At 39.1% G+C, this 21,203-nt stretch overlaps 2 protein-coding genes and 1 non-coding gene across 6 annotated transcripts; 2 read left to right on the top strand and 1 right to left on the bottom strand.

The window, feature by feature from the left end:
• The first annotated feature begins 1,664 nt into the window (after positions 1–1,664).
• Positions 1,665–15,157, top strand: LOC116257800 (uncharacterized). Of its 4 annotated transcripts, none has more exons than XM_031634788.2 (14): positions 1,673–3,915; positions 4,868–5,002; positions 5,159–5,303; positions 6,053–6,361; positions 6,672–6,930; positions 7,746–7,912; positions 8,044–8,154; positions 10,396–10,447; positions 10,833–10,942; positions 11,045–11,173; positions 11,316–11,405; positions 11,687–12,235; positions 12,965–13,133; positions 14,806–15,157. In XM_031634788.2, exons 1-12 carry the CDS (start codon positions 2,000–2,002, stop codon positions 12,209–12,211), a joined length of 3,948 nt encoding a protein of 1,315 aa, XP_031490648.1. In that variant the 5' UTR covers positions 1,673–1,999; the 3' UTR covers positions 12,212–12,235; positions 12,965–13,133; positions 14,806–15,157. The 4 variants fall into 4 exon arrangements, with proteins under 4 accessions (XP_049934815.1, XP_031490648.1, XP_031490647.1 ...); XM_031634787.2 differs by having other exon boundaries at positions 6,651–6,930; positions 13,086–13,133; XM_031634786.2 differs by having other exon boundaries at positions 1,674–3,915; positions 6,651–6,930.
• Positions 15,158–18,236: 3,079 nt separating this feature from the next.
• TRNAV-AAC (transfer RNA valine (anticodon AAC)) lies at positions 18,237–18,310 on the bottom strand. The gene has a single exon. It is a non-coding gene; the product is annotated as a tRNA-Val (tRNA).
• A 149-nt stretch (positions 18,311–18,459) lies between these two features.
• On the top strand, positions 18,460–20,716 carry LOC116258198 (pentatricopeptide repeat-containing protein At3g26630, chloroplastic-like). Its single transcript, XM_031635359.2, has one exon. It carries the CDS (start codon positions 19,043–19,045, stop codon positions 20,474–20,476), a length of 1,434 nt encoding a protein of 477 aa, XP_031491219.1. The 5' UTR covers positions 18,460–19,042; the 3' UTR covers positions 20,477–20,716.
• Positions 20,717–21,203: the final 487 nt, after the last annotated feature.

Here is a 21,203-nt window from a genome sequence, read left to right as displayed (position 1 = left end):
GAAAGTTTCCTCTTTATCGTCTATAAAGAAAGCACTTCCGCTTGCTTTTCTGCTTTCGTTAATCACTCACCAAGGTGCTCCCCTAAGCCAGTCCAATGATCAGTGCTGCACACTGCCACTTCCCCTCTGCCAGCATAATACTACTTGAAGAGCACAAGGATTTGTTATGAGAGCCGTTTGTCCAAAGAGATGCTCTCTTCTTGATACCTTTCTCTTGCATCAATTCTAAAATTGGGTGCTCTTGCGGCTTGAATCTGTGCGCAGTCCTCTCAAAATCATGAATCTGAGACCCAACCTTGGGTCCTTTATTTGAAAGATGCAAGAACTACAACACGAATCTTTCTAGAAGTGACATGCGTGTTTCTTTCTCCCCTTTGTCCTAAAAACAAAAAATCCATGGATTTGGCAACACAGAGATCTTAAGCCTGCGGTTTTCAAATGTATAATATAATAGGATCATGAATTCGAGAGGAAATTTAACGTTAGACCAGCCACTCATAACTTGAGATTTGGGGTGACAAAAGGCCTAACCGAGAGACGTCGAACTTTGAGGGCTTTTCTATTCTTCCTGTTTTTATTTTAACAGGCCCTCCTTTGGCCATGAATCCCACTCGTCCGGAGCCCTGTGGTTAGGCACGCATTCAGACCCAAGGCAAACATGTTGCAACAAAGGCACGAACACTATTTGTTTATCTTAGTTCAATGTTAGAATACTTAGAATCAAGTAGTCTTAAGCCAACGTTAGAGTCGGCTTGAGTTAATTGATTCAAATTGAAATACTGGCAAACCGATTTACTTTTGCAGCTATTCTAAGGGCGTCACACTTTTCTTTTATTAGGGGCGGACATCCAGCCGCGCTCCGGATTAAAGAGGTTGCCTAGCTGAGCCTTTTGTCGGTATCCACCCAGCCGGGCTATACATTATAACTAAAGTTTTTTTATATTTAATATATATATATATATATATATATATATACCAGGTAGCTGCCAAATGTTGCCGGATAGTTAATTTTTTTAAAACGTGTCACTAAAAATCTTTAGCCACGAAACACTAGCAGCGGTTAATGATGTAGCAATAACTTGTGATGCTTTAGTGACGGTTTTATGGCATTTATAATCATTGGATTTTAATTATTTAGTTATACGACAACATGCAGACAGCATATTATAGCTATATATATATATGTGTGTGTTATAGGGCCTTGTCGGACACAGTCCAGATACTTATTAGTTCGGATTTGGCCTGATTGCTTTGGGCTTGTTAGATGAAATCAAGACCTTAGTTCTACCCTTTCCAGGCTAGGTATCTGCGATGCCTTCCCTTATTTTTAACTATTTTGAAAATATTTTATAATTCTAAAATTAATGTTTATATACATATATATATATTATTTTTATAAAATTTTTCAAATTTTTGATGTATTCAACAGCACTGCCTATTCCATTTAGAAACCATTCTCACCATATTCGTTTTAAGTATGAAAGCGCAACATTTAAGTGGATTTCTTTTTTCTTTTAGAAAAGTATTCAAACTTCTCCGTTCGAGTACGCCCATCGTTTTCATAAAATGACTCTAGTGATACACAGCTCCGACCCAAGACCTAGTTTGGTTGATAGGTCCAGCGCAGTGAGTGGAGATCAACCCCAAATTCGAGATCGCTTGCTTGAGGCATTTTTACGGACAAAGGGGACAAGTGGTGGGGAAAGGAGCAATTTCCATTCCCGCGTGGGGCGTGGCGGGAAGGGCAGTTTTTGAGTCCTCCGGCGCTTCGACTTCTGCCCTAACTTGGTTTGTTGTCCTCATCAGTTCCGCGCCCCTCCCATTGGATTTAAATTCCCATTTAGTTGATTATCTCTTCCAATTTTAGAGTCGTCGAGATCTTCGTTATCCGATCATCGATCCGTCGATCGCTACATCTGATTCACGCATGATTCTTTCTGCTATTCCTCGATCGTTCCTTGGATTTTTCTTCCGAGTGTAAAATTCTTCTTTGGCACTGATGTCCGTGAGAGAAACCCACAAGAGGCAGCAAAGCGAAGCGCCTGTTGCCTGTTGTTCGAAAAAAGGGAGAGCTCGCTATCATCGCGAGCCCCAATGTTTGCACTTGAGGGCCACCGCTTCTCCGTTGGTCTCGTCCTCCTCCGGACGCTCCTACAGATCTGTTTGCTTGAGCGCGGATAGGGTCTACACCTTCGGCAGGGGAAAAAGTTGTTGCGATTTTTGTTTCAGGGATCGTCGTGTTAGCCGGCAACATTGCCAGGTTTGTTTCGATAGTTACGAGCGAAAGGTTTTCATAATCGACGGAGCCCTTAATTCTTCTTCCGAATTGGAGATAGATAAGGTGCAGCAAAGATTGGGTAGAGGGGATGATAGCGCGGCGCGAAGAGGATCTAACTGCTCACTGAACGGCGTCTACGTCAACGGTTCTAAGCTGAAGGGGCGTGCCATTTTTCAGTTATTCGTCGGCGATGTGGTGTCTTTTGTCTGCGGTGGCCGCTCCAGCCCCATTGGCTTCGTTGTCCATTGTATTATTTTCGCTGATAAAATTATAACCAGAAGCAATGCGGAGTCAATTTGCGGACCAGGTTGTCAGAGGTGTGGTGAGAGCTCCATGCGACTGCAGTGTTTGCAGTCCGTCTACGAGAGGCTCTCCAAATTATATTTTTCAAGGACGCGATCTCCCGGAAAGGTGATATCTCGCAAAAAGATGTTATCGGGTGTTGGATTTTCTCAGGATAGTATTGATTCTCTATGCAGAAGATTCGTGCACGTTTCTGGACATTATAATCAGACTACAAATAGAAGAAGAAGAGTCGGTCTTTTTGAAGTAGACCAAGGATCCAGTAACTTGGCCCTGCATGCTGAATCAAAGATCAGTGACGCTGGTGGAGATATAGCTACGGGGCTCATGGGCACCAGTAACTTATTAATCTTATCTAAAACATGTGAAAAACGTTCACTCAAACGTGGTTATTTCTGCGGGACGTATTCTGATGGAGAGCTGATACTAAGGGCGCTATTGCTTTTGAAAAAGTGCAGATTGGCAAGGAAAGATTTGGACAACATTATGTGTTTTAATAATAATTTCGGGAATTCCTCTGCATCAGTTGGTCGTAGGCTAGGTAAAGCAGAAGCCTTCGATGAAGGCAGTTTTCCACCTACAGCATATCGTGGTACATATAAACACTTCAAGGGTCCTGATGTTATTCCGAAGGTGACTGATTTAATTCCCTGCGATTTAATGTCTATTGAGCACGGAAAAATAAATCTGGTGACAGACACAGGTTCTTTTGGATCTTCTCCTTCAAGGGAGCTAGTTAGGTGTACAGAAGTTCCTAACATGAACATTGAACTGAATGAGAGATACTCTATTACCAAGAGAGTAAAAGGCTTCGAAAGTTCATGTGAAATACGCGAAGTTTCCATCCTAGGTGATTGCATGGGAAAAAATACAAGGATCCTTGTCACAGGAACGAATCAGTGCAAAGAACGTTCTCTCCCCAGTTACGGTGGTAATGTAGATAATGTAATGAATCTGTTTTTAGCAAAGAATATCGGAGGGGATGCATTTAAACTGAGGTTAAGAACGGAGAGTGCTATTCAGCACAAAATTTTCTTGAATCATAGGACTGTGAGTGCACAGAACACTGTAGGTTGTGTTTCATCCATTCCTTGTGAGCCTTCCCTTGCTGATGGACAATGCAAGTTTATGAACGAGAACATTGAAGGCTTAAAACGGAATAAAGACATACATACTCCTGAATCAGATGGCGAGACACTATTCCTGAACCGCCTTGAGTTTATGACCGTTGGTTCAACAGACAAGCCTGCCTCGGTTTCTCTTCCAGAACTACTTTCCCCTGTTGAGAGCCTTTCACGCATATTTGTTGCAACTTTTACAAGTAATATCTCGTGGTATGACATGTTTCCTGTATCTCGTCCCAAATGTAGCTATCTTTTTTTCAGTCTTGCCAGTTTTAATGCAAAATCTTGTAATCTCATTCTACTCTTAGTCTTTGTCTCCCCTGAACGCTGTAGCTATGATGATGTTTTCTTCGTCCATTGGTTTGCCAGTAACACACCATTTTGGCCTTATTTATGCGAAAGGTTTTTTTTTTTTTTTTCTCTCACTCTCTCTCTTCATTTTTTTCCCTCGTGATGACGGGGGAAACCATCAAATGCCGGCATGGGTGCTGCACAATTGCCCTACCCTGTCCCATTTGTCCCTGAGTACCCATCTCTTGTCCACCAGGAAGATCTCCGTAAGGTTTCCTTCTGTGAAAATGAAAGAATATTAAGATCTTAGGCATCAGAGTGCTTGTAATCCTCAATGTCATTTGTTGATGTAAATTCTAAATTTGTCACCCAATAGAGGAGAAGGACGTGGCACTGCAAAAGTAATATCTTCAAATAGATGTATACCTGCCTGCGAATATGAAAGAAAAGGTCGTGAACATCTTAACAGTATCATTCATGTGACCTTGCGTGTAATTTATAATATGAAAGAAAAGGTTACCAATGTCTTGAAAACATCATTCATGTGACCTTGCTGGATGGTGGCACAGGCACTATATATCAGTTTATCATTAAAAATCTATTTTCTCTAAGAATAGTTATAAAATGAAATAGTGGTGGATGACAAAAAATTTGAATCATGTACAAAGCGATAGGCTTTTGCAGTTTTCAGTGAAGCAACGTACCTGCAGTTGCTTGCCTTTTAGTCTGCTTCTCTCATCTGCTCTAATTCCTTGCTTTATGGTTTTATTTTTACCCTTTATTTTCAAGTGAAAATATATGCAATTCCTTGTCAATGAACAACCTGCGTTTATACATGTAAGTACTGAAAGTTCATTATCAACTTTTACAGGTTTCTTTCTGCTTGTAAGATCCAAAACAATTTACCTGTAACGGTCGCATGCCATGACACGGAGAGATGCTGGAATCCAGTTCATGAGCAGAGATGGTCACAACCTTATTCTCAATATCCAAATTTGGTGGTTGTGTAAGTGCATTATTTTTTGTTCCTCCTTTTTCCGTGACTACTCTTTGTTATCAGAAACCATATCCAATATAGACTAGTAGTTCAAATGATGACTAATCACTTTTGGGTTGTTTCTGACTGCACACTTTTCTAATGGTGGTCATTTCACATTTTTAGGCATCCCCCATTTCCTGATGAAATTGCCATTGCAAAGGACAAAAAGAAGAAAGGAGTTGCATGTCATCATCCGAAGTTGCTTATTTTACTAAGGGAGGAGAGCATTCGTGTTATCATCACATCTGCAAATTTAGTTCCAAAACAGGTGTTCAGTTTATGTGGATCTTTGAAGATGGCAGTCTTGGACTTTGCTTCTTTTCTGACATACTCTTGATTTTTGAAATATAATTTCATTGTATATGTTATCTTCCGTATGAAAGAAAAATATGTGTGTTTTTTGTCTGGTAACTTTATCAGCATTCAGCTGTATTATCATTTGATATTGCTGCTGTTTCTTTAGTTTTTTACTGATCAGAACACTGTTGCCTGAGGATCCCAGTTTGATATTGTTTTACTTAAGTGGGGCTTCAGTTGCTGTTTCTTTCACTGTGATCCTCATTTTTCAAAGGTCTATCTGTTTGTATCAGTTTATCAGTATTATGTGATGATTTAACATGTGGCCTACTAAGAATTGCTACAGAGTTCTATATACATCCCACTGGTTATATGCATTGAGATGGCACCTTCCCATTTCTGTTTAACAACTATCTCATGAATGAGTCAGGATGTCAATTATATTAATCAAATGTCATTAGCTTTTAGTACAAAGTGGAACTTACCTTTTGATCTAATGATTGCATTCACCTTTCCACTCTCATGTTCTTATGGCATGTTTTAAATTGTGGGTTGGGTTGAGCTTGTCAAGTTGTCACTGCTTCCCTTTTTATTTTATAACCAATATTTTTTTCCCATCATTTGTAATCATCTTCCAGCATTGTTAAACTTTTCTTTTTTTATCATTTTTTCTTGATTTCTTCCTATGAACTAACAATCTATCCGTTGGCAATTTGGCAGTGGAATACTGTGACAAATACCATATGGTGGCAAGATTTTCCTCGCAGAAAATCTCCTGAATATTTTTCTCTTTTCACCCATGTACACATAGAAAGAGAAAAAATATCTGAAGAGTTAAAGTCAGATTTTCTGGCCCAGCTAGCCGGATTTATTGCCTCTCTTGTTGTTGATATACCAAACCAAGCATATTGGATCAAGGAATTATGCCACTATGACTTTACAAAGGCCTCTTGTCATCTGGTAGCATCCATACCAGGGATACACGAGTCTATGTTTCCATCTAACCTGGGGCATGTTCACTCTCTCACTGTAAGTTGCACTTGTGCGCATTTCTTGCTGATGTCCAGTAAAACTTGCTTCTTTTGGTTTTAACTTATGCTGTTTGGTTTCATTTCTATGGAAATAACAATTTACGATCCTAGTAGCTTTTCTTGTCAAATCATACTTTGTAAAATCTGCCACGTGGAAGCAACAGGGATGAAATGCCTATTTGTTATGACTTGCTATTCTATTGATTTTTTGTTTCTGCTTTAAAAAATTTCATGTGTTTGCCTTCCTTTTTCTAAAAGACTATTTTGGTAACATATTCTGCTTTAAGGAACTTCAACCTATACATCAGACTGCTACCAGAAGTTCAAAATTTGTTGGTTCTGTGCTAGCATCTTTAGTGGGCTTAAGCCATCGGTTTCAAGCTAAGGTTGATCCTGGAGGTGTGCAACTCAAGGCCCTTGCTAGTATCATCCAGAAATGCAGAGAAAATGCATATGGCATGTTGGAGGTGATTTTGCAAAGGAACCATTGGATACCTGCAGATTGTAATGCTGTCAGTGTCATCATTAATCATCCAGCAGAATGCTCAGAGAATGATGCCTCTTCTTGTAAGGTTTTCTTCTTTAACTAATGGTCTTGCTGCACCTTTTTATCTTTCGTTCCATGCCATCAGTTCTTGATTTCTGCATCTGATACTCACAATGAGTAAGGAATCCCAGTTGGTGAGTCATTGTTGATCCATAGTTGGCTGTCCATTGAGCCACACTATTTTTGACAGCTTGTACTTTAATGCGACACAATTTTTCATTGACTTTGTCAAGCACCCAAGGGCTGTCTAGAATTCTGGAAAGTTTGGCTTTTAATTTGATGCCCCTATTCCCTTGTATGAATGAATACTAAGTGCAGCTTGATGCTGCAGATAACCTTATGCTTGCATCTGTCCACCACCGTGTTCTTTTAACAGTATATTTGCAGCTGTCAACGACAGTTTTAGGTTTTAGGATATAATGCATTGACAAATCGACATTACCAACTATCAAAATTGTAACATAAAATATCCTCAAGATGCTATACTGTACTTAATCCATCTAAGGTTATTATATGTAGGGAGGTCTTTGTTGAGGAATTATGCAATTCAGAGTCTCAGTACTTCTTGTTTGGAATATGGAATGGTATTCCATCATTTGGATATGAGTTGTCTAACATAAGAGGCTGGCTAACAGCTTCGAAGAACAAAATCATGGTTCACCCTCTTGTCAAAATTACATATGATATACCAGTTATGCCTGGCGTCAAGAAGTCTGAACTCACTGTCATTCTGCAGAAAGGTTGTGCTCTCTCGCTCACTCTCTCTCGCTCTCTCTCTCACACACACACACAGAATGGTTAGAGAATTGGATTCAGTGACATTCTTTTGAAACAGATCATCTGCAACTTGGTTTTCTCCCAAGAAGTGTAGCAAAGTGGGTGGCACCATTGTGTGATGCTTCACTTTTCTCATTTTCTGCATACATTTTTCCTCAACAAGTGCTTGCAGCTGCATTGTCAGGATGCAACAGCAGAGTGAAACTTATTTTGTATGTCTCACAGGCATGTCATTCAGCCTCTATCTGTCTAAGCTTATGCAAGTTTTTGTTCATTGTGGTTGTTTTTTGGGTCTGTCATGGGGTTTTGAGTTCTCACCTGAATAATGCACTATCTGTGATGCTCATGTTATTTAGGGGCCTAACTTTTTCAAAATTTCAAATTTGATTCAACATGAGCATGTTGTTGCCATCTGTTATCTCCTGGCATCCATCCAAAGGAATCTTGGCATCTGGCGCCTGCATGAGGTAAACTGTCTAAGCCATTGGTTCTCTGATACATTGCCATCAATTTTTGTTGGTCCCTGGTCTTCCAAGACACCTCTACTGCTCTACATGCTAATCAGATCCAGGTATTCTGAGGTCGATTCTAATATGAAAAGTCTGTCTGAATGTGGAGAGCTTGGCCATCCGGCTAGAGTTTGAACTTAAGACGTTCATGTTTGAGAAAGTCAATAATTCAGTACTTTCCTAGAGCAGTAAGAGTTTGCCTGTCTACAGCTTGCCTATCCCCTCAAAGGGAAAGGTTTTTCTGACCATTCCCACAATACTAGAGCTGCTTGTTAAAGTAGCAGGTTGTTTGCACAGTTTTATGTCCTGGAACTTTCATAATGGTCTTGTATTCTTATGCGTGTAAGTATCTGTTCTGGGTATTTAGTTGTCTTTTTGAGTTATAATATTCTTATGCATGTAAGTGTCTGTTCTAGGTAATTAGTAGTCTTTTTGACTTATAATTTACTGATTTTTTTGGATCTGTTTTACCTTCTCATGAACATACTGAGGACATCTCACGCCAAGTTGTATCTTGTTTGTTAGAAAAGTGGTTCAACCCTAAGAGCCCATTTACATTATTGAGTTCTAATAGTAACCTCAACTTGAATACCGATTTGGTCCATTTCATGTCACTTGAACTTCAGATGAAAGCACAACTGATGTAAATTTTCCTGCAGTTGCTCGTTTTCTTTAGTGAGAGTTTAACACACACGCTAAGTAATTGGCAATTTGGCAATAATAAAAAACACAGATAACCTTTTCATATTGTTAAAAACATGTCTTAGTTTTTCTATGGTTAATTAAACAGATTTTTAAGATTATTTTTATAATTTTGATAATTGAAATTTAGCATTTTACTCTGTAAAAATTTGAAAAATATGCCTATTTTGTTAATGCAATTACCTCTTCCTCGAAGAACTTTCTATAATTAGAAAAGGATTGCATAGTTATTTTAAAATTTAAATATTAATAGAAAAACTAAGTTATTTGGATATAATTAATCCTGTAATAGTATTTTCAATTTTGGATGTAGTTAACAAAGCTAATACAAGCTATGAATCTACACTTTGTCTTCGTTAAGGTTATGGTGGTCCTTTTATCATATTAACTCATTTGAGTTCACGTTAACCTAGGGTTAATGTCCAAATGGTCGTTTTTGCTCTGTTGACTGTATCAAAAAGTAGGTGTAGTTTTTATAATCACTAATATTTTAGTGCTCCTTTTGACAATTTTCTTTTCTTTTTCGCACAGTTTTGGGCAAGTGAAATTCATTTTTAACTAATGAAATATGTCTAGTATATTTCCTGCATGTGAGGTACTTTCTGAGGGCATTTGTTTGGATCTGTTATTAACTCACCAAAATCTTAGTAATAAATTATGGAATTATGTGCCGTTAACCTTTTGGAGTTTTTCTTTAAGAAATGTTAAAAGAAGCTGAAAGCCTGAAACTGGTTATTGAAATAGAGTAAGTACATGGACAAGCTAAAATTATTTACATGAGAGTTAACATGTTTTTTCTGAGTATTTATAGACTTATAGTATATTCAAATATGGTACAGAAATTAGAACAGGAAGACCATGAAATATGAGGACCATGAAATATGAGGATCATAAGAACTGTTTGTGAATTATTCAATCAATTTACATTTATGGCTATTGGCTAATAAGTTGCCACCTCAGAAGTAGATATTTACAAAGTTGAATGACAGTTAGCAGTTTGACTTTACCAAATCATTTTTCATACAATAACTTGTAAGCCGCCTCATCACCTTAATCAAATGGTTAGTGATTCTCATTTTTCATATTCTACTATCCCTTTGTCACTGTTTCAGAAGTCAGGTGGTTTTTCAGTTTTTGTGACTAGGGTTTCATATTCCTAACATAACTCCTTGTTTTTTCATTTTCATAATATGTCATCACATATGATTCCTTGACTTGATTTTTTATTTTTGCTCCATTTCATTTGTGCCTTGTTTATTTCTCAGTAATGGGTTCTCAAATCCTGGTCCTCAACTCCTATCCTAAACTTCAGCTTGGTTTTTTTACATGTTCTTAAAATTTTAGGCTGCTGCATATTTTTATGATTAACATATTTGTATTTTTCTGTGTTAAACGTTAGACTTTTTGACTATTGACCATGATAAAACATTGAAAACTTTCATCTTTCTCAATTAATTTAGTCATATGTTATATCTTGCTCTTGTGTTTCATGATAAGGTGTTATCAAAGTACCAATGGCCTGATTCACAAGAAGTTGACTTTGTATATGGTAAGCGAGTTTTTTCTCTTTTTTAAACTTTTGTCACTGATTCAAATTCCATGCAAGTTTTATCGCCGTTGATTCTGTATCCAATATAACTTCTTCAATCAACCAAGCTATCTGGCAAAACAGTAAACTACCCATCACAATATCTAGGAACTTGGTAATTGATAGCAACTGGGTAGTATTATCATGAACTGGAGAAAAGCCCAAATTTTTCTTGCTAGATAAGTTTATGCAGTCCAAGTGATGGTAAAAAATGTGAGCTTCTTACACAGTCCATCATAAGATTACTTTGAGCCCACTTTCAAGTTTGGTATCATGTACCAGCTGTGCTACTTGAAGCAGCTAACGAGCTTTCCATTCTTACTTGTTTTTTTGCCTTCTTGTTCAGGTGCATCTTCTATTGGTTCGTCACTTAATCCACATTTTTTAGCTGCATTTGCAACAGCAGCTGGGAAAAGGTCATCCCAGTCCCTTGATTCTGAAGAATCTGACCCAGAGGTACAATTTTATATGCATTTTCATATTTCTGGCCAAGATTTCAAAGGCCATTTTTGTTTTTCTCCCAGTCTGTATGATAAGCTTCTTTTTCTTACTCTACAGTGGGGGCTCTGGAATGCTGAGCATGAGTCACACAGTCCATCTATTAAGATAATTTTTCCTACCATGGAGAGGGTGAAACTTGGGGCAACTGGAATCTGGCCCTACCGTCACCTGCTTTCCTTCTCAGAGGTATTGTTATTTGCTTAACAACCTTAAAGTTGCTGTTATTCATATGTTTCTTGGATTTCCTATGACATATATATATATATATATATATATATATATATATATATATATATATATATATATATATTATGCTTCACTTTTGCAGAAAACCTGGCAAAGGTTAAGAGCTGCAGATATATTGTATGATGCAATTCCCTGTCCAAGTGAAAGGGTGGGCCACCCAATGCATGTTAAGGTAATAATATCCTTCGCAATTTTGTTTGTATTTTTAGATGCTGCCTTTTGGATTTGATTGTCCATGACGAGTAGTAAGAGGATTGGAGGAGAGGTTAACAGTTTCATGTGATGATGCATTGGAGAATCCACCATTAATGCATAAGGATGCCTGGATGCCCTCAAAACCCAGGATTAAGATCTTGGAACACATGGTTCCACTTTCCTGTATTTTAGCAGAAAACATGTGCTTTTATCATTTCTGTGCTCTTCCTTATTGCTTCCATCCTTCACTGCTTGCAGGTAGCACGGAGACGCTTCTGGAATAAGACTACATCCTCATCCTTTGGTTGGATATATTTTGGCTCACATAATTTGAGTGCAGCTGCTTGGGGATATCCTCTGATGGATTCTCCTGAGTCAGGATCGGTTAGTATCGGTAGCTCAGTTCTGGGCTCCAGACTTCGTATAAGCAATTATGAGCTTGGTCTTGTTCTGGTTGTCCCTCCTCCACAAACCACTAAAGGGGATATTGAGAAGAATCTAGTTTTTGATAACATAATTTTGCCATTTGTGGTGCCTGCTCCCAAGTACAAAGTCAATGATAGGCCAGCGACAATGCAAGCAATGAGAGAAGCTTGTGCTGTTGAGTTAGAGAAGCAAATGGCTATTCTAGTGTCAGGAGAGGAGGATCTCATGAATGAAGATATGATCGATGATGAAGATGAGGATATTATTGAGGCAACTGAGAGTGCCACAGAGGAAAAAGAAGAGGACAAGCTTTATGCTGAGAGGCTCTGGAGTCAAGTCGACTCTGCAGATTCTTGATGACCCCATTGTAGCGTAAGAGATGTATGTAATGACCATCTCTCTCTCTCTCTCTCTCTCTCTCACACACACACACACACACACACATTTACACAACAAATTCACACCACTTGCATGGAGTAAATCTATGCTCTTTCTGACATTTATACCCATCCAAAACACATGGTTCCCTCTCCCATGGCCTCTTCACAAAATCTACCACCTCTTTCTTTGTCTAGATGACTGATGCGTGGTTGTTAATCAGCCATTAATAAGTTGCTTGTTCTAAATCGTAGTCACAAATATTGTTTATGGCCTGGGTTTTAAACGAGTTTTTTCTAGGGTATAATAAGGCAAGTTGTTTTTTCTTGGGAAAATCTAGAGAAAATCTCGCCAAATGTCAAAACAATTTAAAAAAAGATCTGTAAAATGTGAAAATTAAAATGTCGAATTTAAAAATGTAAAAAAACATGAAAAATATAACTTAAGGAAAAACTAAAAAACACATTAAAACTTGAAAAAAAATCCAAAATGAAAAAAAAGGGAAATACTTTTTTTTCACTTTGTCATTTAAAAAAACATGTTTTTTACCTTTTTTCATCTGACTTACTTTTCGAGTTTTTAACACATTTTTTACTATGGTGTAAATATGTGTGTGCACTATGCATGTTTGATCTCATACTTGCTTTTTTAAATTTCCCAGTAAATGGTTCTCTAAAAGGTGTAAAGTTTGATACTGACCACTTTGTTTCTTGGGTTTACTTTTTCGTTTAGTTTGGGAATAGCTTGATAGCACTGAAGCATGTCCATTCATCTGAGACCAGATCTGGAACTATCATTAAGGTCAATCATCAATGCCCACGATGCTAAAAATTGTTATGTTGGGTCATTTCAGCTGCTTGATTCCATGCGTGTCAATATTTCTGCTGTTCAGAATACTAAGGTTAGTTTCTGCAAGGACACTTAAGTTTTATGCTCTTATGCTCAAAGTTGATGTGATCTATAACAATTTCCTTTTTCTATCAAGCACATGCTCTTGTGGTGGAAAAACTGATTATGTGAGGTTTGGATTAGATATTTTTTGCTATCTAGCTGTGTTCTTGCTTGCTCCAACCTAGCTGCATCAGTAGAGTGTTGAGCTTTGAGCTCTCCTACTTTGTAGATTGCTCCTTGTCCCATAGGGGAAGCTGCTGCTAGAGCTCATCAGAGATGGCAGCAAAGATGTGGACATTGTCACGTGTAATGTCATATTTGTCCTTGTTCTGACTTCTGAGCAATATGTTGGGTTTCAACTGCATCTTTCAATGTCTCAGATGATACAAGTTGTAGAGTTTGAAAAGACTTATCTAGGCTATTTATAGCTATTTAAAGGTAGTTTGGATTGTAAAAACACTGGTTCATCATGTCAAGCAACTTGTTCTGCTAGTTTGTTTTCATAGTTAAATTATGATTTTTGCAAAATTATGATATGAAATAATCATGTTGATAACTTGATATGGTGGTACATACTACATATGAACATGCCATAAGAGGTTATGTAAAGACCGTCTAGTAGACAAACATCTTAATGTATTGTTCTAGAACTGGTAGACCTTATTTAGCCGCTTAAGTCTTTTAGTAGTTGTTATGTTAGCAGTTCTGTTTGATTATATTGTTAGAGAAAACGACATAGTTTCTTGATAACTTGTGGTCTAACGTAGTCATTTTATAAAACATAGACAGCCAATTAGTATGTTCCCAAGCTTGTGGGTTATGATAACCCACGTAATACCTCAGGAATGGATGGCCAGAAAGGCATTTAAGGTTTATGTAGCGCTACAGCTATTCTAAATTGGATTTTATGTTCCAACAAAAATCATGTAGTACCTCTTTCTTTCCGAGGTTATTAAGTGTAGTTATACAGTTTTACTGGCTTACAAGCGTTAGAGCCACTTTATTGTACGACTGAATTTTCTTCTTTGAGCTAAAAACGAAAAAGGTATTAGCGAAGAGCCTTAACGTTAGAGCTCAAGTTCCCTGAAGCGGGTGCCCGGGAAAATTGGTGTTGATAAGGAACGAACTATAAAAGAAGCCAATCAATTCAATTACATATTAGTAAATTATGAACAGCAAAAACATTACGAATATTATCTCCAGTTAAGAAGTCTAATCTGAACTATGTAGCTAAAGATTTTGGAGTCACGATGGTGAAGTCAACTTCAAACGAATAGAGATTGTTAATGAATGAGAAACTGCAGTAGAATATAGTTTGCATTTTTTTTATTTTAAAATCACGACAGAGTATGGTGAATTGGGATTATAGCGCAATTTTCATATTTTATAAAGGCAGGACCCTGTAAGATATAAAAATCGATCCTCATATTCATAAGTAGGGTTCATCTTGTATGTTTCAAATATAATTTAAGTACATGTTCTTTCCTTTCGTCCAGTTCTTATAAGTTACAAGATGTGCAATTGTTATTTATTTATTTATTTTCTCATCTACACCCGGAGCATCAAGGTTTTTGTGGCCATTGTGGGAGTTATTATAGCTCAAGGTTGAGTTCCAATTTGTGTTAGAGCAGGTTTCATCGATGATTTGAGGTCTAATTGAAGTTGTTGTTCTAATATTACAGGCGTGAACTCTTCAAGTTTGATGAGAGGATTGTGAGCATGGATAAAGTTGCGAACTAACATAATCAAAGTTCTTCAGGGCTTCTTCAAGTGAGGTGATAAAGCTGCATGAATATCAACAAATGAGAAAAAGAACTTAAAAAAGCAAAGGTAAAGAAAAGAATCGTTTACTAATTGTTGTATAGACCGTAAAATATTATTGTAAAGTTGGAGAGTTCAACAATTGAAAGAACTCATAATTTTTCAGTTATACTATGTCCATGTAATTTTTTCATATCATGGTTTTATGAAAACCATGATTTAACCATGAAATAAATTAAACTAGTATTATAAGCTGTTTGATGTGGTCAAGAATTGTCTATACTTTCGAAACTTTAAATAACTAAAATAAGTATAGATGCGTGTATTTATTAACTTCTAATCTCTCTTTAATATCAACTGATATTGACGCCCAAAACTTTGCAGGTCATGCTTTTGTTGTTTATTTTACTTTTCTTTTGAGTACAAAAGTCAAGGCTGATGAGTTTTTCCTATTGCTAGACACTATGTAACAGACATCTGTCAAATATGAACTTCAATAATTAAATAGTCAATCGTCTCACTTTATTTTGCTAAATCCTTCTTTTTATTTATTAGCGTTTATGCAAATATTATCATCACATCTGAAAACATAAATGAATTTTGGTGGAATCTATTTTAGTACCAATGAAGGCAAATAGACCTCAGGCTTAAAGAACTCTAGCAAGATGAGTGTATCATTCCCGCTCTCCAACCACCTCAAACCTCCGCTGGTTTGAGACGGAAGGAAAACAGCAATTGGTGTGTTATTCCTTTGAGCTGCAAACAGTGGCAAGCATAAGACCTAAGTTAATGATATACCATATGTCAATTCAGGCCTAAAGCAAGCCATAATCTTGGATGTGTATACCCTTGAAGGTTTTACGCTGGATGCGGTTTCTCTTAAATGAACATTAAAAAAAACTCTAAAGCAGATCTCAAAGGCATGCTGTTTTCGACCTGGAATCCATGAAAGCTGAGATCTTTGACGATCTCAGACCACTGAGGAGCATTTCCGCGGTGAGATCACTGCGGATCTCAGTCAGAGGTTTGACATTCTAATGAAGTCTTATGGTCTTGCACTTTCCTGTGTCTGAAGATGAACATTCAAACTTCTGGAGTTTTTAGGGTTCAGGATTTGAGACGAGAGGGAGAAACCGGTCATTTGGTCGCTTGGCGAGATTAATTCAACTTAACTTCTCAGTGTGAACATCCACAGCACAAGAGAAAGAGAATAGGAAATCTCCCCCTCTCTATCCCCCACTCGTTTTCCGGTAGGCAATTTGGGGACCCGATGCATCATTTAGAATATACAAAAAAGGGCATCAAGGGAGCATGAGAAACCATCAGACAAGGTGCCACAGGTACACTTGTTAGAACAACGAAGGGACACGATCATTTACATTCCTCAAACGTGGGGGAGGACAGACATAGTTTTTCTATTGCACGGAGCAACCAAATGGATCATCGAGGGAGGAAGCCAGCCATTGTGCACCAGACGAAGACGAAGCTAAGTTGAGATGTTCGGTGGCCATGAAGGAATACCATCCAACTAGACTGGGCAGATCCTTCCTCGTTCCTCTCTCCACGAGCGCCGGGTGTTCTTGGACTTTCCTGTCGACCGCCTTCATCTTCTTAGCCTCCTCTCGGCGTCTGAGCACATACTCTTCAGGGATGAACACGTCCATGGTTGGTGTCTTTCATCCGTGTGCCTTCTCCTCTCACCACCAGGCGAAGTGCCGTCAGTAAAGGAACTTAGCTAAATTACATGTAGAGGGTGAGGTGAGAGGAAAGACACTCTACTACAACTCCCCGTCCAGCACCACCATGGATATATTTATGCAAATGAAACTGTTTGTTGTTTTCTCATACTAAATTGCTTTGGACACCTCAGCTGTGACGATTGCAGGGAATAGTAGAAAAGGACCGTGGTGGAAATGTTCAGATACCTGATCAAGGTGTCCCAACTTGGTCTACTTTTCATGGCCAAGCAAGAGCTAATAATTTTGTGCTGGTATATACGTGGAAGCAGCTGAGAGAACGGTCAGCTGTAACCACTATTTCTTCATATTTGTGGACTCTGGAATTGAATAACTCCAAATTGCATCTGGGTACGGCCGGGTTCTAGGATAGCTGTGGTGGAAGTTGTGGAGACATTAAATATTTAAAACTGTGTGCGGGAAGAAGAACCAGTCAATCTTGGATATCTATCTTGAAGAAGCACTTCATCCAATCACTCATGTGAAATAAAGAAGATATCTTGTTAAAAACGATTGTGTAAATGATACAGATGGGTTATAAAACATAGTCATTACAATAAGGTGAATCTTAGCTTGGTCTCTGAATAAATTAGTTTTCACTGCAATTACATTTTAACAGTCATCCTTTTAGGTGTTGTCCAAAAATCATATAAACGCAATCTTCATGCTAAAACACCCTCAGATCCTTCGGCCAAGTTGAATAATAAAATGAGATAAAAAATTTAAAATTCCTGAAATCTTAGGACTTTGCAACCCGCACTTAAATAAACTGGTCTAACAATATATTTCTAGTTTTGCAAGCATAATGATCACCACATTGCAGTCAAAATTAAAGTAACTCGATAAATTTATCTCTGCAACGAAATTGCCGAAAACAATATGCAATTATAATTCCGTTACGGGATTTCCAAGTTTGAAATTAAGCAAAATAGTAGTTTTTCCTAGAGGAAAATAATTATGGGGACTTCCAACCAAACATCTTTTTCTAATTTTTATGTACAAAGAACATTATACTAAAAAGTTAACGCAACTTTTGGTGGTGTGACAAAAACGTACTTAGGTTTTGGATTTCTTACATTTAGTCAGCTCTTTTTTACGTAGCTCGTCCAGTTAATTGAAAAAATTTGAAGCCTGAGCTTGTTTTTGTTTATCCCTTCAAAAGTTGTGCGTATTTCTGCTACCTTTGATAATTTTCATGTTCATTTAACTAATGATGAGTACATTACAGTGTGTTAAAAAATGCTGCAGAAAGGCTTAAAAGCGTAGGGTAATTGTTCAAATTTCTTGTTAACCCTATCCATCGACAAAAACTAATTTCAAAATTAAGTTTCTGCCATGGCTGATCTTTTAGTTTCCCTTCAAATAAAGGTTGTCCTCGCCGTGGAAAAAGACCACTCTTACACCGTTTTCTTCGCCTTCAAAATGATCAAAGAGGAGAAAAGGACCAACAACACTTCGTTCGTTTACCTAGAAATTAAAGTCCAGCTTTGCAAACACGCCATACAGGGCGTGTGTAAGAAGAGCAGTAGAACGGCGAAAACTGAAAAGGAAGCAAAAATGGCAAAACCCTGACCGCCAATAAGAACACGTAAAGAGGGAACAGAAATAGGGGAAAGTGGCGTCGCCCAGATTCGAACTGGAGACCTTCAGTGTGTTAGACTGACGTGATAACCAACTACACCACGACACCGTTTGTGGAAGCTGGTTTCGTAATGGCAAAGTATTTATCAATAGTTTTGTAGGGAATCCGGAGAATCATTTCCACTTTATCATGGCTTCGTGCTCACTTAAGCGTCCTTTGTTTCTGGCCCTGTAAAGGTGTCGCTGATTAACTCATTCGTCACATATGGAGCGAATTATCACATAAATTTCTAGTGCAGTTCACCAACATCACGTAAGTCTCTATAGTAGCTAGCGAGCCTGAATCGAACTCAGATGAAGTGGCGTTTTACACAACTTGCAACAAGGCTAAGGATATGCTCTTCTCAAATTTGTCATAAAAAAGGGGGATGGTTCTAGTGGCGGGTTACACGGCCGGAAACAAACGGGGGTGTCACAGGCGACATATCCTGATCTTCTTTTGGATGATGTGCTAAATACCCACATGCCTCCTAATTTCCTGAAAGGCTAAACCAGTGCGAGAATTGGAGGTCTTTCTGGTACTTCTCCCTCCTACTCATCCTCAAATTACAATTTTGTTGCCCAGAACTCGTAAGGATTGGCCGGTTGGGTGATGGATACCGATATGGCTGCTGGCTCCATCTGAAGCCTACCCACCTTCCTCCCCTGCACGGATTTTCTGCTGCCGTCTACTGAAGGAATGAATTTGGAGGTGGGAAAACAGAAGCATATGGGTTCGGCGTTTTGAATCCGTTTCGGCATCAATTTCGGCGGTAGAGTTCAAGCGGGGAGATCTAAGGCCATGGCCGTGTGCGTCGCAGGCACCGGGGACGGGAGCCCCCGGCCGTACGTCGTCTGGGATCGTGAGTTCGGCCGGAGGGCAGGACTGGCCCTCCTTAAGAGGTGCAGGAGCACGAAGCAAGTGAAGCAGGTGCACGCGCGCATAATCAAGAGCGGCTGCGCCGACGACTGCATGCTGCTGGCGAAGTTGCTGCAGCTGTGCGTCTCCTTCGGCAGCATGCGCTACGCCACCCTCGTCTTCGATCAGACTCCTGACCCCGACGCCTTCGTGTGGAACGTCATGATAAGGGGCCACACCCACAATGGGTCGCCCATGGATGCCCTCTTCCTCTACAACCTCATGCTTGCCAGGGGCGTCTCCCCTGATAAATACACCTTCCCTTTCGTCGTTAAGGCGTGTGTCGTCCTCGGCTCCTCTGACAAGGGGAAAGAGGTTCACGCCCGTGCGATCAAGGCGGGGTTCGATACGGACACCTTCGTGCAGAACAATTTGACAAATCTCTATCTCAGTTCTGGCGATACGGCGTCTGCACACCGAATGTTTGTTGATATGTCTCACAGAACCGTTGTCTCTTGGACCACCATGGTTTCTGGGCTGGCGAAGGGTGGAGATCTCAAGACCGCACGGGTGTTGTTTGAGCGCATGCCCGAGAAGAATGTGGTCTCCTGGTCTGCCATGATAAATGGGTATGCTCGAAATGGGCAGCCCCACCGAGCGCTTGAGCTCTTTCACCAGATGCAGCTGGCCAATGTGAGGCCCAATGAATTCACTCTTGTTAGCCTTCTTTTGGCTTGTGCCGAACTTGGGAGCCTAAATTTGGGGAATTGGGTGCATGATTACATTCAGAAGCATGGATATAAGCTGACTGTTTTTCTGGGGACTGCTCTACTGGACATGTACAGCAAGTGTGGTAGCATAAGTGATGCTGTACGTGTGTTCCAAAAGATGCCGGAGAAGAGTGTAGCAACATGGAACGCGATGATCACTAGTCTGGGAGTGCATGGACGAGGAAAAGATGCAATCCATGTGTTTCATGAAATGCAGATGGAGAAGGTGAGGCCGGACGACATTACCTTCATTGGTGTCTTATGCGCTTGCCTCAATGCTGGTGTGGTGGATGATGGTTGCAGATATCTGGATTGCATGATTCATGAGTACAATATCATGCCCACTACTGAACATTATGGTTATGTTGTTGATCTGCTATGTCGAGCAGGCAGGCTTGATGAGGCTCATCAGCTTGTAGCTACGATGCCTGTGGAGCCTGACACCACTATTTGGAAGTCGTTACATAGCACTTGCAGAAAACATGGTGATGTAGAGCTGGGGCAGGTTGCTTCAATGCGCATAAACAGTAATGATGCCTTTCCAGGTCCTAAGATTATGGATACGTTGCCAGCAAGCCAAACACAAATTGAATTGGAAGTGGGATGATCAATTGAATCGTCAGGAATGTGGTCGCAGCTAAAACATTTTTCATATCGGCATTCCATGGTCACGTTAGTGATCATGGAAATGGTGTCACTGGAGCACCCTTTCCTGGAAACTGTGTACTTTAAGGTGATTCTTTGAGGGATAAGCATTCAATTGTTGTAATAATTTCCTTGGTTAGCGTCAATTTTGATATAATGTCATTTGAAATGTACATTTCCCCCGAGAAAATATGGTTTTGCATCTCTGAGATTGCCTTTAGAACAATGTATGTTTAAAAGAATGAACTGGCTGTTCGAACTTGATGCCTGTAAGCCAGACTTGACTTCCTTTTCCTGTAAAATGTTCAATTTGGCGAAACTCTTTAGCTATTCCCACGGAATGGAAGTCCGGGTGGCTAACAGGATATAGATGTTAGGGATGTCCCATAGAATGTACATTAGATTTTGCTTGTCAGCCAGTTCATGTTCAATCAATCAAATATGGTGTACAAAATGTAAATAATGTTTTCCCTTATCTGCCAGTTTATAATCCATAAATTAATAGAAATAAATGCCTACTAGATCACTGATGGAAAGCAACTAGAACTTTCTTTTTCTGCTGTTTGTCTGCCAACAGTAAAATTGATGCGTGGCTCTTTGGCTGCTGAACTTTCTGATCGTGATGTAGTCCATGAACAATAGATGTATGAACTCACCTGGGTTGAAGCTGAACCAACATCAGGGAACGA

This window comes from Nymphaea colorata, chromosome 7 (genome assembly GCF_008831285.2).
Source record: "Nymphaea colorata isolate Beijing-Zhang1983 chromosome 7, ASM883128v2, whole genome shotgun sequence".
Lineage (NCBI taxonomy): Eukaryota > Viridiplantae > Streptophyta > Magnoliopsida > Nymphaeales > Nymphaeaceae > Nymphaea > Nymphaea colorata.
Note: the sequence above shows the minus strand (reverse complement) of the source record. Positions and strands in the feature narration are given on the sequence as shown.